The 17,728-nt window shown below is 40.0% G+C and overlaps 1 protein-coding gene across 3 annotated transcripts in view; it reads right to left on the reverse strand.

Moving 5' to 3' along the window:
* Positions 1-2,457: 2,457 nt before the first annotated feature.
* The window catches only part of LOC130910517 (solute carrier family 66 member 2), a 30,743-nt gene continuing 15,472 nt past the window's right edge, over positions 2,458-17,728 (reverse strand). For all 3 annotated transcript variants that reach the window (XM_057827899.1, XM_057827900.1, XM_057827901.1), the window contains 2 exons: positions 11,846-12,062; positions 2,458-4,281 (listed from right to left, as the gene is read on the reverse strand). In XM_057827899.1, the coding sequence (XP_057683882.1) occupies positions 4,071-4,281; positions 11,846-12,062 (428 nt within the window). In that variant the 3' untranslated portion in view covers positions 2,458-4,070. The remainder of the gene's footprint in view (positions 4,282-11,845; positions 12,063-17,728) is intronic.

A 17,728-nucleotide genomic window follows, 5' to 3' on the forward strand; every position in this document is an offset into this window, starting at 1 on the left:
CATTAATGCTCATGGCAGTGTCACGTCATAATTATGATGCTGTTATGTTTTTATCACTTTTACATCCATTCAAAAGTGAGATAATTTGCCGGATGACACTAAATGACATCTGTTAAAAGCATTAATGAATGCTCATGAGAGTGTCATGTCATTATTATGATTGTCTTATGACAGTCTTACGGCATCACTGTCAAATAAATTGTTACCAAATACCATAACTAGCAATTACTCAAACAACTAGTACAGTAACTGTAGAAATAACTAGCACAGGCCATAACATAACATCTTTAGTGCTGCAATGCATGCTTGGAGGCATGTTGGACGATAACAGTGTTGACAGCAGATTGTAACCAAGGTTGACTGTTTCCCCCAAGGGAGCAGTTATGGCCAAAAGAAGCTTCTTGAAGTAATGAAGCTTTGTACCTAATTGGTTCAAAGCTTCATGGTAGTTCATTTGGTCTTGTGACAATCCCAAAATACAGTGAGGACAGCTGCACCTTATCTATGAACAAATGTCGTTTTCATGTCAAATTTATGGGTGGCGGCTTATAGTCAGGTGCGCCTTATAGTCCGAAAATTACAGTAATTTCTGTAGATTTTATTCTCTCTTGCCGGAATTCAATGTTTATTTTGTATATCATTGACTTAATGTGTTTATGTAATATGTTATATTAGAGTATAATAATATCAATAGTACTTATAGATAACTTTGTGCTGAAAAAAATAAATACCATTGTTTAAAAAAATAAAACAATAAGCAGTTACTCACAATGTTCCTCATTACTTGAGTACTTTTTTCACCAAATACTTTTTTACTTGTACTTGAGTACATTATTTGGATGAGTACTTTTACTTGAGTAATATTTGGAAGTAACACTACTTAGGCCTGTTGCGATAACAAATTTTAGTGTGCGATATTTCATAAATTATTGCAATATGCGATATTATTGCACCATTAAAAAAAATTACAATAACACTGTGAGAATACAGTATATATTAACAGATCACGTACACCTATTTAAACTTTTTTTAAGAAAAAAATAAAATTTCACTTAATAATTTAAGCATCTAGGCAAATGAAAACTTTCCCCCTCATAGCTTCTGCTATGGCGTTCCATGTGTAATACAGTGGTACCTCTACATACGAAGTTAATTCGTTGCAGGAGCTTGTTTGTAAGTCGAAATGGTCGTATGTCGAGCAGGATTTTCCCATAAGAATACATTATAATTCCAATAATTCGTTCCACAGCCCAAAAACCCACACTACATCCTTAATAGATATTGCTGTTACTATTGCAAATAGCAATTACAAAGAGCAAAACAAATAAAATATGAATAAAAATCAGAATAACAATAATATAATAATAGCAATAATAACAATAATACAGTACAGTACATGTAATAATGTAACGAATTGGGATCTAATGTGGCGGACTTTTTTTTGCTGTACCTGAACGCACCGCTGGGCTGACGGCGAGCAGGAGAGCGCTATTTTACTTTCTGTTTCGATCCTGGCGTCAACAGCAGTGGACACTCGGCGAGTTGATGGAATAAATGATTATTAATATTATTATTATTATTATTATTAATTATTAATGAATACCTGACGAAGCTGGCGATTTCTCTGGCAATGTTACCACAATAAGAACTGTCACCTTAACTTATAAAGACTGGCGAACGGAGGAGGACCGCCTGTTCTGTCAATTTGCAGAACACCTGTTGAACACCGGACGAGATCGGCATTCTACGGCTCTATTGTCAACCCAGTTCATGGATGCACACACCATGCTTATATTTTGCTATCATTCACATCTTCATTTCAATGGTAAGTGTCACCTTTTCTTTTTTTTCTCCACCTGCACTAAACTTAAACTGCACTAAACTAAAAAATAGCCTAAACAATCCGGATTGACTGCGGACCATCTCCGGCGGCCTATGGCACGCCGGAGATGGTTTGCAGTCAATCCGGAGCACTGACGCGGCCGGTATACAATGAACAATAAGATATAATGGGAACAAAATTGGCTCCGGCGCTATTTTTTGCCGGACACAGAACGGAAATGCATTTTGCATAGTTGGTAACAAGGAAGCCGAACTTTTAACAGCACATCAGCCGCATGCGCGCACGCAGGTGCACGCGAGGTGATAAATCGCAGCGGAAAAATGATCGCCTTCATTTTTATTTACCGTGCGATAAATGGAATAATTGCATATTGCGACAGGCTTAATGCTACTATCGCTTAGTAAATTTTTTGGCTACTCTACTCACCTCTTACTGTAAATAGAATGTCTGTACAGGTGGAAAGTCATTCTGATTGACTCATCACTGCTATTAATGAAACTTGCAGGAAAGAGAACACAAAGTATAGCTTCATAATATAATGAAATTCAATACATTATTGTTGGCGTACCTAATATCGGAGCTGCTCTGCAAACAATTGCAGCAAATACACTGGGTGAGCCTCTCCATGTCCTCTTTATTTGGTCCATTCTAGTCACTTCATTGTTGGTGGATGTTCCAGAGGTAAACAAAAAAAAAAAGAAGCATTAGGAGTAACATACATAAGTCTGAAAACACATGTAACATACAAGTACATTTTTTCAGCATACTTTTGGTATGAGTGTTTTTAGACTGTAAAGCAATGCAAAATGTAAAAATGTAAAAAAAAAAATAAAAAAAAATAATAATAACTAGAACAAACAATAAAGATTGAACAAAAAAATGTAACCGCTATTGACTAATCAAGAACCTGCAAAAATCTGAATAACATTGTAACCTAACAATTCCTTAAAGCAATATATGGCTGGTGTGGGTGGGACAGCAAAAACAGCAACAGAGAAATATGATTTGTATAATAATAATAATAATAATAATAATAATAGAAGAGGGGGTTATTTCCGTGTATAGCTTACAGCCACCGCCAAAGAACAGGAAATGAATTTCTACAGAAGAAAATGGATATGGAATACAGCCCTCATGAAATGATGTGAAGAAAAAAACGAATTAACGGTCATTGGCTATGATGGCAGAGAAGATATATGGAAACGACTTGTAATATGTCTTTGACACCTGCAGTGAGTATAATTCAACAGTTCAGTTCATCAATTCTTGGCTCTTCCTTCACACTGTTGGCCATTGATCTTCAAGAGGTCCTTTTCGGCAAAAGTCCCAAACTGGTTGAACAGAGATTTAGCCCGAGGTGATAGTTCTTTTTGATAGACTCTTGTTTAATACTCTCGGCTCTTTTAACTGTTCTGAGAGGTCACATGGGGACCGTGAGGCCAAGAAGTGGTAAATCTGGCCAGTGCAGACAGTGCAAAAAAACCTCAAACAAACAGCAAATGTCATTTCATACATTCAGTAATGCATTCAGATTGAATCGAGTGCGCAGCGAGCCGTGGTGTGCATTAAGGCAGAGGGAGGGGCATGCAACAGTCAATCCGCATGCCTTCCCCTCAAAAACTGGTCCATAGAGTTCAGTAAACGCATACAGAGTGCAAAGATTCTCTACATGCAGATTTCACAGAGATGAGGTCAGGCTGTATAGTTTTGTGTAAGGATAGAGATTCAGGTTGTGGTCATGACTAGGGGTTTGTGTTTCCATCATTATATATTTTGGATGATTCTATGCTTCCAAGGTTTGGGGTAAGATTGGACAAGACCTTTTTCTAGGCCTTTAAGGGTATTTTTGGGAATAAATAGCCCCTTTCACAAAGCGTTTTTTCAGGTTGCTGCTTCATATCGATCCAGGGATCTACTGCCTTTTGGGGGAGTATTAAAATGAAAGGAGGGAAAGGTGGCTAAATGCCAGATCTTCCGTTACGCCTCTGAAAGGAGCTAGTATGCGAAGAAAAAAAAAATGATGAAAATTTCTTCATTGTGACCTTCCTGAATCTCTGATATTCAGATGTCTTTTATCGATGGCATTTGCCACTTGTGCATTCCAGGAAGCAAAGCATAATGTGGTTTTACATTGAGCATTTGTAAGATGATAAATATTCAAAACCGCGTTGGGTTTACTTGTAACAAGTTCTCAAAGCATTGGTGCAGACACCAACATACTCAGATCTCAAAGGGCTTTGGCACTTGTGGTATGGGAGGTGGTGTGCGACACCGGCTTTTGTGGGTAGAAGCTATAGTAGAAAACCTGGAAGAGGATGGATAAGTCCACCAGAACCTGAAGCATTCCACAAGTCCAGAACTGCACGGGTGCTTGGGTGAGCAGAAAGTAGCCTGTCTTGAAGGTGTCGCCACCCGTCCACATCAGAACCATCTTGACACTGCAAAGAAGAAGTCGAGAGCGGGTTTTATGAGTGATTATTTTTACAAACACCACACAGCAATCATGTGCTCTTAAATTTCAGCACAACCACCGAATGGCAAACTATCGCTGCGGGTAATTTGAAATCAATCAACCTGATCAAGCTAATGCCGAGCTTGACTGACCTCCTCCGACATTTTCCATAACTCACTCAACCAACACCCCCACCTCTACTTTCAATAACTCACAGGACATACACAAATCCCAGATGACACTTTGTATTAAAAGTGGAAATTTCAATTTGTATCGATGTATTTTGCTACATTTTTAATATATTCTCGACTGATATTTACTCTCTTCTGCACAAGTAATCATTGATTGAATCCATAATAAGTTAAAAAATCAACCATGGTTCAACCATGTTTTTGTGTATGCACATACCCTGTCTTTCAATAATCGGATCAGCCCTCTGTAAAGAATGAACGGAGGCTAATCTGGTGTCTCCCAAAATTCCATGTCTGTGCATCTGCCAAGCCTCCCTTTTGCATTATTCAAGTCTCCCGCTTCACCTTAGCCCTTTTTATTGGTTAGGCCCATTTGTAAAAGCCTTGCCATTTATCTCACACTGCCTTCTTACTGCAGTCTCACATACATCTTTTTTTATATATGAGCTATGAGAAAGTCTCCAGCCCATTCCTCTTCAATCTGGCTCTCTCATGCGTCTCTGTACCTGCTCACCTCCCTGCTGCACGGCAACCTTGCACTCGCAGTGAGAAGCTTGTTAGCTACGTTTTTTGTCAACCTCCACCTCCTCCTTGTCAACTGTCGTCTTGGTTATGAGGGTGCCTTCCTGCAGGTAACCATGAGAGAGGTGGAAATCGTGTTTGATCGAGTCCTCCCCCGCCTCTCAAACACAGAAGAGGCCGAAGACACCATCAGAACATGGATTGGCTACTTGTTTGTCTCCTTTAGAGATGTGTGCTGGGTGCAGTGTTTGCCTCAGTGATTTTGAATCTGCAAGCCCTCCAAGTTAAAATAGATTGGATGTCCATCACTGTCAATGACAGCCAATGACAAGGGACACAGGAGATAAAAAACAACAAGTACCGTATTTTTCGGACTATAAGTCGCAGTTTTTTTCGGAGTTTGGCTGGAGGTGCGACTTATACTCAGGAGCGACTTATGTGTGAAATTATTAGCACATTATGACAGTACTTCTCAAATAGTGGGGCGCGCAGAGCGATGCCAGGGGTGGCACATGTGACCTCGGGGAACCTTGCTTTATTTTTTTTGCCGTACTAGAATAAAGTGTACTTGCACATCACTCAGTGGGTGGCAGTGGCGCTCTCATTTTCAGAGTGTGCGCAGTATTTCTGAGCCAAGCAAGAGCACAGAGAAAAGACATATGAAGAGCTGTGCGCTGTTTTCGAAAGCCGTTTTCCGGCCGGACTCACGCAGCGACCCACTGTCTTCTCCGGTTCTCACGTGTCCGCCCGAGAAGTGCCATTTTCGGCTTGGGATCGTCACGACGACCGCCCTCACCTACGGTCATCCCCAGGCCGCAGTGAACACGCTCTTTTTCGGGCCGTTTGGCCTTTGGCTTTGACTTTTGATACAGTGGGAGATGAGGAAAGACCACTGTTTACTGTGTCTAAAACTGATTATAGCAGACAGCGGGAAGCCAAATCAATTAGGGCGCCACCTAAAGACCCCAATCTCATTGATAAGCCACTTGATTGTTTTTCAGCGAAAACGTGCCGAATATTGCCAACAATCGTCCCGCTTTGTCAGTGTTATATCAGTAAACCAGTGAGCACTGTTAGCATGCTCAGTGCAAAATAACCCCACGCCATTGCAAACATTGCAAAAGAAGTGATACAGTGAGCAGCAAAAATAAAAACTGTCCTCTCCAAAGACACTGTCTTTTTCTTCTATTCAGTTTTGTTTTTCGGTCAAACTTTTGGCATATTTCCTTATGAGTTAATGTTTCTAATCAATTTGAATTTATTATTTACTGATTTTGATACATTTTATTTTTCAGTATCAAATGGTCAAAAATGTACCTTGAGTGTATTTTTACAGTTTAGATGTGACTTTTTTTTTTTTATTCAGGCAAATTGATGCACTTTACGTCTTTTCTGTTGCAAACAAAACAATGTTAATAAAGTTGTACTTTATTATAAGTTGATCTATGTTACTTTTTTTTTTTCCTTTAATAGAAAAAAAGACACAATGTTAGGCAGAGGCGTACTTATAATAGTAATTTTATCGACAAATGATACTATTTTTAGTGGCGGCAGAGTTTGGGGGGGCGCGAAACATTTACGTCTTCCTTGGGGGGGTTGGGGCATAACAGAAAATAATTGAGAACCACTGCATTATGATATCATTTCACATGTTATTTTGGTGTTTTGGAGTGACACTGATGGTTTGGTAAACTTGTTAGCATGTTCTTTATGCTATAGTTATCTTAATAACTTAATAGCTATGGCCACGTTCTCGTTCTGCCTTTGGCAATGTGTGTTCAATTGTATTATTGAGTTTTTTATCTTGAAATGCATGCTTTTAGTTTGTGGCGCTTTCACGCCCACGTGGGGGCGCACTTGCACTTGTTTACGTGAAGGAGAGCGCTCACACGCCAGAATAAAAGACCGACAGCTACGTAGCTCTGACTGAGTGGGCGAGTTAGCGAGAGAGAAACACTGCTGCGAACCTACGTTCATTGTTTATGCTTGTAAAATATCTACAGAGGCAACGTCTGTGTGTATCATCTTTTCTGTTGTTGTTGTGTGTTTTCCACCTGCGTTCAGACACTTAGAGCCAGTTGTGTGGTTTTTTGAACTATGTGCTAATGCCAGCGAACGCGTGTTAACCGTTTGTGTCATGTCTTTGCTGTAAAAGCACCTAATTATCATTTCTTTACGTCGATGCGAACCTGTTTGATATCGAGGACGAAATTGATTCAGCAAATTATATGGACATCCAGAATCGTCATTTGGGAGTTTAGCTCGCTGAATAGCCAGGACCGAGCTGTAGCGTCCTGGTGAGGACAGTATATGCGCATTTCAATGTTCATGCACTGTACACTGTACACTTATTCAGAATGTTGTTCTCTATTGTATTTTTATATCAAATTGCCTTTCAAGATGACATGTCTGTTCTATGTGTTGGATTTTATCAAGTAAATTTTCCCCCAAAATGCGACTTATACTCAGGTATATATGCGGCATTCACACCAACTGCCAACTGGGGTGACAACCCGGCAGCATCAGTGCTGTAGAAGTAGCTTTATACTCTTCACAATGTTTGTGTGCTGGCTAACTGAAACTCTAGTGCTGCTATCTGGCGTAGTCCAAGACAGGACCCTTATAAGGCTGTGCATGGATGTCCCGTCCACTGTTTAGTGTTTGTGTTGTTTTATGGCAGGCCACTCAGCAACAGTATGCAGCTCTGCCTTTTGCAAGCCATATGGTAATAACAGCAGGCTGAACACTACTAAACACTCCTCATTTTATATGACTGTAAAGCCCTGTTTACACGGCCTTTTTGCTGCCTCGTACATTAAGAGAAAAAATGTATATGTATGTATAAGCGACACCCACACAGAATATCACGATGAAATCAACCAGGTCTATTGAAAGCAACTATCTGACAAGTCTTCATGTCATAACAGGTATATTTGATTTGACACATTGATTTGACTTTTTTGGGTTATGCGTAAAAGTCAAACTAGATTTTGTTTAAAAAAAACAAAAAACAAAACAATAACCTGCTTTCTTCAACGTAGTTATTGCATGAATTTAAATATATTGAAAGCTGCCCACACAAAAACGGTGTAATTATACAAGCTGACAGGTGGAGCAATTTTAACTAAAAAAGAGGGAGAAGTCAAATGAACCTTAGCACCATTATGGAAGGTACCATCCCACACACATTCATGTCTACTCATGCAGACCTATTAAGCTTCAGACAAATATGTCCTCATGGGAAAAATGCCTTAATAGTGTGCTCCACCATGTTTCATTATTAAAAATGAGCTTTCTGGTGCTTGTCTAACAGTGCAGAGAGTGTTTACTAAAAGCGAGACATGCACTGACAATTCATTCAAATTTCCACTCTGGTTTGTTATGTCTATGAAACCCGACACATCCAACCAATAGGCAATCTCCAAGCACAAAGGCTAACTAGGAAGTTAGAAGGCGCTAGATGCTTTCCCGCACAGATCAGACACTTAGGAGAAAGGGCACAATGGTTTATGTCTCGCTGTCTGTCTGCTTACTCGTTCATATACACACACATTCATTCATGGTCCAAGTTTCCCACTGTCCAAAAGTACGTCCCGCAGCTAAAATAGCACATTAATAGATAGAGATGAGCACCGCGTGGACCTTGAACGAGTCAAGCATAAGTAGCCTAGCAACTGCTGTCAGCTGTCAACAGGTTGTGCCAGCAGGATCGAGAGAAACAAGACAATGGCTGCTGTTTATAATACATGGGGAAAGGAAAGAAATGATGTACAGGAGCTTTTCTCAAGGTTGTGTTGTTTTATGTTTTGCAGTAGTTGGAATGTCTATATATACACTGCTGGCCAAAAGTATTGGCATCCTTGCAATTCTGTCAGATTAAGCTCAATTTCTCACAGAAAATGATTGCAATAAATGGTTTGGTAGTATTATCTTCATATATTTTGCTTTCAATAAAAAAACACAGACGAGAATGAAAAAAAAAAATCAAATCATTATCATTTTACACAAAACTCCAAAAATGGGCCGGACAAAAGTATTGGCACCCTCAGCCTAATACTTTTTAGCACAACATTTAGACAAAATAACTGCGAAGAACCGCTTCCGGTATCCTTCAATGAGTTTCTTACAATGCTCTGCTGGAATTTTAGACCATTCTTCTTTGGCCAACTGCTCCAGGTCTCTGAGATTTGAAGGGGCCCTTCTCCAAACTGCCTTTTTCAGATCTCTCCACGGGTCTTCTATGGGATTCAAGTCTGGACTCATTGCTGGCCACTCTCGCTCTCTCAAACCATTTTGTAGTGTTTTTCGAAGTGTGTTTTGGGTCATTGTCCTACTGGAAGACCCATGATCTCTGAGGGAGAACCGGCTTTCTCACACTGGGCCATACATTATGCTGCAAAATTTGTTGTTAGTCTTCAGACTTCATAATGCCATGCACACGCTCAAGCAGTCCAGTGCCAGAGGTAGCAAAGCAACCCCAAAACACCAGGGAACCTCTGCCATGTTTGACAGTGGGGACCGTGTTCTTTTCTTTGAAGGCCTCGTTTTTTCATGTTGGCATCTATGTTGATGCCTTTTCCCAAACTTTTGTCTCATCTGACCAGAGAATATTCTTCCAAAACGTTTTTGGCTTTCTCAGGTACGTTTTGGCAAACTCCAGCCTGGCTTTTTTATGTGTCTGGGTTAGAAGTGGGGTCTTCCTGGGTATCCTATCATTGAGTCCCTTTTCATTCAGACGCCAACGGATAGTACGGTTGACACTGTTGTACCCTCGGACTGCAGGACAGCTTCGATTTGTTTGGATGTTAGTCGAGGTTCTTTATCCACCATCCACACAATCTTTCGTTGAAATCACTCGTCATTTTTTTTCCCGTCCACATCTAGGGAGGTTAGCCACAGTGCCATGGGCTTTACACTTATTAATGACACTGCGCACGGTAGACAAAGTAACATTCAGGTCTTTGGAGATGGACTTGTAGCCTTGATATTGCCCATGCTTCCTCACGATTTTGCTTCTCAAGTCCTCAGACAGTTCTCTGGTCTTCTTTCGTTTTTCCATGCTCAATGTGGTACACACAAGGACACAGGACAGAGGTTGAGTCCAATTTAATCCATTTTAACTGGCTGCAAGTGTGATTTAAATATTGCCACCACCTGTTATGTGCCACAGGTAAGTAACAGGTGCTGTTAATTACACAAATTAGAGAAGCATCACATGATTTTTCAAAGGGTGCCAGTACTTTTGTCCAGCCCATTTTTGGAGTTTAGTGTAAAATGATAATGAGGGAGAGCGTGGTCATGCTCTGCTTTTACAAGCTGTCGCCGAGTTGCGATTGAAACTAAATTTTGAGAAAACGACAAAGAAAGTCTTCGTTACTTAGAATGTTACAATCGTCACTCACCACTTGGAAAATAACAAATAGATACATGGTGTGGCGCCGCGTATATTTGCTGGAAGCGGAAACAACCGGAGAAGACTAGGTTGATGTGTGCGTAACAGTGGCTGAGAGAGGGCGAACCTCTCCAGGCGCCCGTTTTGGGAGTCTTGCTCTCCTGGAAGTGGTGACAATTTGACAGTCCAAAATGTCATTACCTTGAAAGGGATGGTGCCTCTGTGTGACTTGGGGTACCAAGCGGTTCCCTTTTATGGTTTAATTTTCCCCTTTGCATTTTTTATATACTCTAATTCGCTCAGCATCGGGTCAGGAGGGGCCAACCCCACCGCTGGCAGAGCGGCGACCGCTTGACACATCGCCCACCTCCATCTTCTTTTTCTTCTGTTGTATTTTCCCTTGTCAAACCAGCTCGTTACATTACCGCCAACTAGTGGATTTAACCGTGAAGGAATGTGTCAGCAACAAAAACAAACAAAAAAAACCTTGCTGATCGGGTAAATGAAAAAAAAAAAAAAAAAAAAAAAACGCTCGCAGTGGCTCTAATTTTAGTCACCAAATGCTACCATTTGGTCGCCATCTGGAGACCTGCAATGGCAGCTAACGAGTTAATACTTGATAAATGAATGCGTTTTCCCATCACGTGATCAGATCGGGGACATCCCTAGTCACAGCAGAAACTCCGCATCATTGATCATTTGGTTTTTAAAGTACAATTCAAGACCCAATTGGCTCGTGATCGCTTGGTTGACAGCGGGGATAGTTTTCTGTCTGGGGTGGGAAGTTTCTGTAATCTAAAATAAAAGAATGGAGCAGTAGAGAGTATGTATGCGTGCATGGGCAGCCCAGCGTGGGAGCAGTCATGGTGGGTTAGTTGGAGAGTCAGCCCTCCTGGAGCGCTCTTATCTGACGACTGCAGAGGACCCAGCAGCAGGCGAGGGACACGCACACATACACACGCTGCGAGAAAGCTTTTTATCAGCCTTGTAGATGTCCCGCAATGACTTATCTTCTATTACGTTCCTCTCCACCTTAAATGCCGCTCTCTATCATATTACTTTCCCACTCCAATATCCATTTATCACGACAATAAAGTACGTAGCATTTTAGTTTGTGTCGTTTTTATGGCTCTAAAGGTTGAAATGTTCACTTTTGGAGAACAATAATTGGCTAACTGATGAGTGTTTTCATCTAAATAGAGATTACCGACTCGATTAACATCTAATACAAACAATAATGAAATAACTTTATAGGGAAGGGAGCCTTGTTTGGTGTCACTGGAGGGGACCAATTCAATTTGTCTTTATACAAGATGCTCAGACTAATTCAATATTCTGTAGGTCAACATATGCAAATCAGGTAAATGTTAATAGACAACAAATGTCCTACTTCATTTAATGCTTCTAACATGAATAGAAATGTGTATTATTTTCGTGACCCTCACCTCATGCCTTCTGTAGACTTGTTCTGATAGTTGCAGTAGAGCTGTGGTGTTCCCAGCATGGCCTCACTGAAAACAGCCAGGAAGCCAAGCATCTCTACGAATAAGGCCGAGTCTAGCAGGACGTAGGTGATGTACGCCGCAGTCAGCGTGAAGGCTGCCACACACTGGACATAGTCAAGGAAGCGGCTCCACAACCAGAAGTAGTTCCAGTCAAAGTCTAAAAGTAATAGAGTGTATACTGTCAGACACAATACAATGGCCAAAACATTCGATATATTTGAAAATCCAATGACTGCTGGTGATCATGTTCACTACTGACTGACATCTGTGTTGTTTTCGTTAACGATGACAAAAATATTTCGTCAACAAACAATTTTTTTAATGACGATGACGTCAGGATGATGCGCTGAAAACGTGTCTTAGGAGACAAAAAAAATAACGAGATGGATGCCAGTTGTCATATGACGACACAAGAACAAGATGAAAATTTGCCATAGTTTCTGTCATAAATTGACAATTTGTGATATTTTCTTATTGTATGTGTAGTTAGAACTCATTTAGCAGTGTATGGTCGTGTCAATCATGTGACGTGCTGCTGTGCCCCCACCCCCCTCGCCCCTCACACTGCTTTAAGTGTGTGCCCATTCCAAGCTACTTTTGTGAAAGGTGTCAGGTGCTACTTGGTAAGTTTTGTTTTCTTATCTTTGTTATCTTATCAGTGATGTTTTGGGGCTGTCGTTGGGCAACACGGACTTTCAAGTCCCTCCACATATTTTCTATGGGGTTGAGATCTGGAGACTGGCTTAGGCCACTCCAGGACCTTGAAATGCTTCAGACAAAGCCACTCCTTTGTTGCCCTGGCTGTGTGTTTGGGATCATTGTCATGCTGAAAGACCCAGCCACGTCTCATCTTCAATGCCCTTGCTGATGGAAGGAGATTTTCACTCAAAATCTCTTGATACATGGTCCCATTCATTCTTTCCTTTACACAGATCAGTCGTCCTGGTCCCTTTGCAGAAAAACAGCCCCAAAGCATGATGTTTCCACCCCCATGCTTCACAGTGGGTATGATGTTCTTCGGATGCAATTCAGTATTCTTTCTCCTCCAAACACGAGAACCTGCGTTTCTACCAAAAAGTTCTGTTTTGGTTTCATGTGACCACAACACATTCTCCCAGTCCTCTTCTGGATCATCCAAATGCTCTCTAGAGAACCGCAGACAGGCCTGGACGTGTACTTTCTTCAGCAGTGGGACACGTCTGGCAGTGCAGAATTTGAGTCCCTGGTGGGGGGTGAGATCTTGCATGGACCCACAGATCGAGGGAGATTATCAGTGGTCTTGTATGTCTTCCATTTTCTAATAATTGCTCCCACAGTTGATTTCTTAACACCAAGCGAAGAGTGAAGAGTTACAGAAAACGTTTGGCCTCCGTTATTGCAAACAAAGGGTACATTACAAAGTATTGAGATGAACTTTTGGTATTGACCAAATACTTATTTTTCACCATTATTTGCAAATAAATTCTTTAAAAATCAAACAATGTGATTTTTTGTTTTTTTTCCCCCACATTCTGTCTCTCATGGTTGAGGTTTACCCATGTTGACAATTACAGGCCTCTCTAATGTTTTCAAGTAGGAGAACTTGCACAATTGGTGGTTGACTAAATACTTATTTGCCCCACTGTACTTGCGGTAAGTGTGTCTCAATGACAATGGAGCGAGAGAGTGTATGCTGCGAGAACACAGTTTTTTGTTTTTTTGTTTGTAGTTTGTTTTTGTCTTCAAGGTGAGCTATTGCGTGATCAAACTTATTCCAATGTAATTATGTAGATTGATAGTATCCAGAGCTGTCGTGTGCTTTACATGCAGTCCAGGCCAAAAGTTTGAACAGACCTTGTCATTTGTGCATTTTCATGATTATTGACATTATAAAGTCTCACTGAAGGTAATAAAACAATCAATGATCACGTGTCATAGTCAGGATCGGAATTGTTTCGTGGATGACTGTCCTCATTAAATTCGTCATCTGACGGGAACAAATCCTGGGACCGCATGTCCTCCATGTCTTGTACATCCAACTCACGTTTAGCTACGTCAGGGTGGTCCATATTAAGTGCTCAGCGCGCATCAGCTGGCCACTGTACCGCTGCATCGGAACTTGTCTGGATCAGTTTGAGGGGCAGCATCACTGATATTAGGTGAATACTGAACAGACACACTTACTGCCTGATGAACTGACAGTCGAGGTGAATTATTAGCTTCCTCTGTGACTAGCGGTACGCCCGAAGGTTTGCCTACCGCTGAAGCGACAGGAGCAACTTGCCTGCTTAGGAGAGCAGCCACAAATTCTTTTCTTTGGTGCTTTTTTGCGCGCATTTCACTCGCTATCCGGCACGTCGAGGCTTCTTGTGAAGGAAAATAGTTGGAAAAGCATTTGATTTTAGTCTCCGCTTGTATCCAGCCGCTCCAGTGAGCTCTTTCATAAGTTGTCATCGACTAAAGAGAGAACAAAACCTTGGGTCTTTGGGATGTTTTGTCAGTCTACAGGCATTTTCCCAAACCTTTCTCCTTTTCATGTCAATAGTAAATATGTGGAGACTCACATCACTCCCCTTGTTTCCATTTGACAGGAAATTGCATCCAAAAGCAGCACATCGTGGGAGTTTATTTAGTGAGTTTAGGCAGCAATACACAATTGTTGTACACAATTGGAAACATCCCAATTACGTCATTACTCTGAGCCCGCAAAACATTGCGCCAACTATCGGTCAAAATAAGAATTAGATATTATAAAATATTGCCATTGATTTCACATTTTATGTGTTTCTAACAACATATTTTAGTCCAAGAGAACAATTGTGGTTTATTAGAGCCTCCATGTCTTTAAGATCGAGGATCCCTTTAAAGGTCTGTGCTGAGTGATCATTACACACTAAACTAACTTGTAGCGTTAGCATAGCATTCGCGGTAGCATTAGCCTTAGCATTTAGTGCGGTGACTCGGTGTCTTCTTAAACTCTTGGAAAACATTTTACAACAGTTCGTGGTGTCCAGGTGAGTTTAATTAATTACAAATAATATGTTTTCCTGCTGCGTGTGTATTATCATAATAAAAATGGTGATATCTTTGTTGACTCTACAGTTATGTGCTCGTCTGTCATGTTCATTTGAAATTGTTGAAAACCTTTTTTTAAATTTATTTATTCATGGACTAAAACTTTTGAAATTTATACAGTAGACGAAAACATTTTGAGAATTGACGACTAAAACTAGACGAAATTTGTCTGAATTTTTGTTGACTAAAACTAGACGAAGACGAACACATTTTAAAATGACTGAAATAGTGCCGCAACGATTAATCGATTAATACGAGTATTCGATTAGAAAAAAAGATTCGAATTAAATTTTGCTGCTTCGAGTATTCGTTTAATTAAAGTGGCGTTGGTTTGTTTTGAATGTGTTTGCATTTAGTTTTATTGATTTGGGTGGATACACTGCCCTCTAGTCTGCCTCATTTCACATGGCCCAATCCAGCTGCTCCCTGTTAAGACCAACATAACAAACAAATTTGTAACTTAACATGTTTGTTTGAGCTAATGTTTTTTTTTTAATGCATTCGCAATTTAGTTTAAGGAATATTTAGCCGTTTTTTGTGGGAATATGTGTTTGAACAATTTGTTAGGAGCATTGTTTAAAAAAAGTCGGCATTTTATAGCATTTAAACTACCAGACTTTTGCTATATAAGTTAGCCACTTGTTCTTTTATTGTACATACATCTTGATTTATTTATTTTTTTATACCGTTTAAGGCTCAGGTCAGGTATTTTAATTTTTCATGTTCCTTATCCGATTACTCGATTATTCGAAGTAACTAGTTCATCGATTAATCGACTATTAAAATAATCGATAGCTGCAGGCCTGGACTGAAATATGACTAAGATTAATAAGTATTTTTGTCCAAAAGATTAAGACTAAAGCTGCATTCACACCGGCCGTGTCATTTGCTTGTGGTGCGTCGGGTTTCCATTGAAAGTCAATGTAAACGCGCTAGTAGGCGCGTCAAGCTGCCTCGCGTCGTGCGTCACGTGTCGGGGCGTCGCGATGACGCCAAATCGACTGACACGCGTCAAATTTAACGCGCCGCAAGGAGATGGTTTGGTTGAACTTTCTGTAAGACAAAAATTAAAATTGCTGCCAAAAACAACACTGATTGGCATTATCACAAAAGGTATTAATTTAACAGTTTATTATTATGCCAGAATAACATACACAGTAGCACAATCAGAGGTGGTTGTCATATTCTCCAAATAAAAAGCTCTCAGTATCTTAAAAAGTTGGTTGCACTGCAAATTGAAATAGCAATTAAAAATAGCAACAGCAACATAAGTGTTTAAAAAATTAAATCAAAATTAATAATTGAGCAATTTTTCAGTAGGTCTTATTTAGTGCAAAGAATTGAGACTATAAAAAACAAATTAAAAGTATAAATTGCTCAGAGGATTAAAATGTAATTACAAACAGCCACATAATACTTGCAATTAAGATGCACTCATCTAACAAATAAAGTGAAAAAACAGTCAATTCAACGCTAAGCTACATAGACGTATTCAAATAATTTTTTTCTTTTTCTTTTTGCACCTCCACCAGTGTTTAAGTGAGAAAATAACCTTCTTTTTATAGTCCAACGAATTAACGCACAGACAAAAAAAGGCTTCACACTTAAGCTGTGAATCTTCACACAATGTATTTAGAAATTCCATATTTAAATTTACAAAGATGAACTTGTGTATATGAGGCAGCTGCAAATAGCTCCCACTGTGCTTCGTTGTTACTTTGTGAGGAGGGATGAAGGTTATGACGAGATTCCCGAGGGGGATAATGATAATGATAGAAGTGGTCTGCGTAGGTGACATTACAAGGGGTGAGAACATGGACACTAATGAATGATTTAAAGGCGCCCGGCCCGTGCTCTTGCGTCGCTCCAGAGTATTCTTGCTCAGAATAAATGACAGTATGAAGATTCTGAGCACAACACTGGCTTATAATAATCAACAGAACCAAACAGTCATCATGCACTCGTATGGAAGCCACATGAGACGCTAATGATTATGGGAACTATTCCACGAGCACGCCATTTTTACTGTTCCTACGATGCTAAGCCACGTGTATATGTTCGGCAGTTTTTATTGTGAGAGTGATTGAGCAGATACATCAGGAAACTCATATCTGCCATGGTATTAAATGGGATTTTTTTCTTTTTTAATAGAAGCCTCAAATCCAATCGCACAAGAGAGGCTTCTCTTAAGACACATACAGTATACTAGCAGGAGGATTAATTAGGTAAAGATTTAAAAGATTGTTAATCTTTTGTTTGTTAATTAAGATTATTGAAAGTTCAATCACATACAATACAGATGTTGTCTTTACTCATTGCACCACATTGGCGTCCAATACAAGTAGACTGTAAAGGCATGCATTTAACTACAAAATTTACAAATTATAAGAACGCTATTTGTGGGGGGAAAAAAAGCTTTAATGGTTTGACAGTAAAATGTTGAGGGTTGTTTTGCAAAGTTTTGTAATACACAAACTAATAAATAAATAACAAAGACTCGGTCCTCAAGCAACTCAGACCGCACGCAGCTCAGGGTGGTGGCAGATCGTTCCCCTCTCATCAAATAGTGTGCTCGAAACTCGCCTCTTATTTTGTGTGGAACCTCTTCTGTGTTGTGGATGAGATGGTTTTGTATATCCTAAGATGAGAAATACATTCGCACACCTAAGTGAAAAAAAAACCCTATTGATGAGGATCCTACAAAAAAGGAGGTGCTACTGAGCTGTGCAGCCAAGCTCTTTATTGTATTATATTATATTATATTACTAT

This window comes from Corythoichthys intestinalis, chromosome 22 (genome assembly GCF_030265065.1).
Source record: "Corythoichthys intestinalis isolate RoL2023-P3 chromosome 22, ASM3026506v1, whole genome shotgun sequence".
Classification (NCBI taxonomy): Eukaryota; Metazoa; Chordata; class Actinopteri; order Syngnathiformes; family Syngnathidae; genus Corythoichthys; species Corythoichthys intestinalis.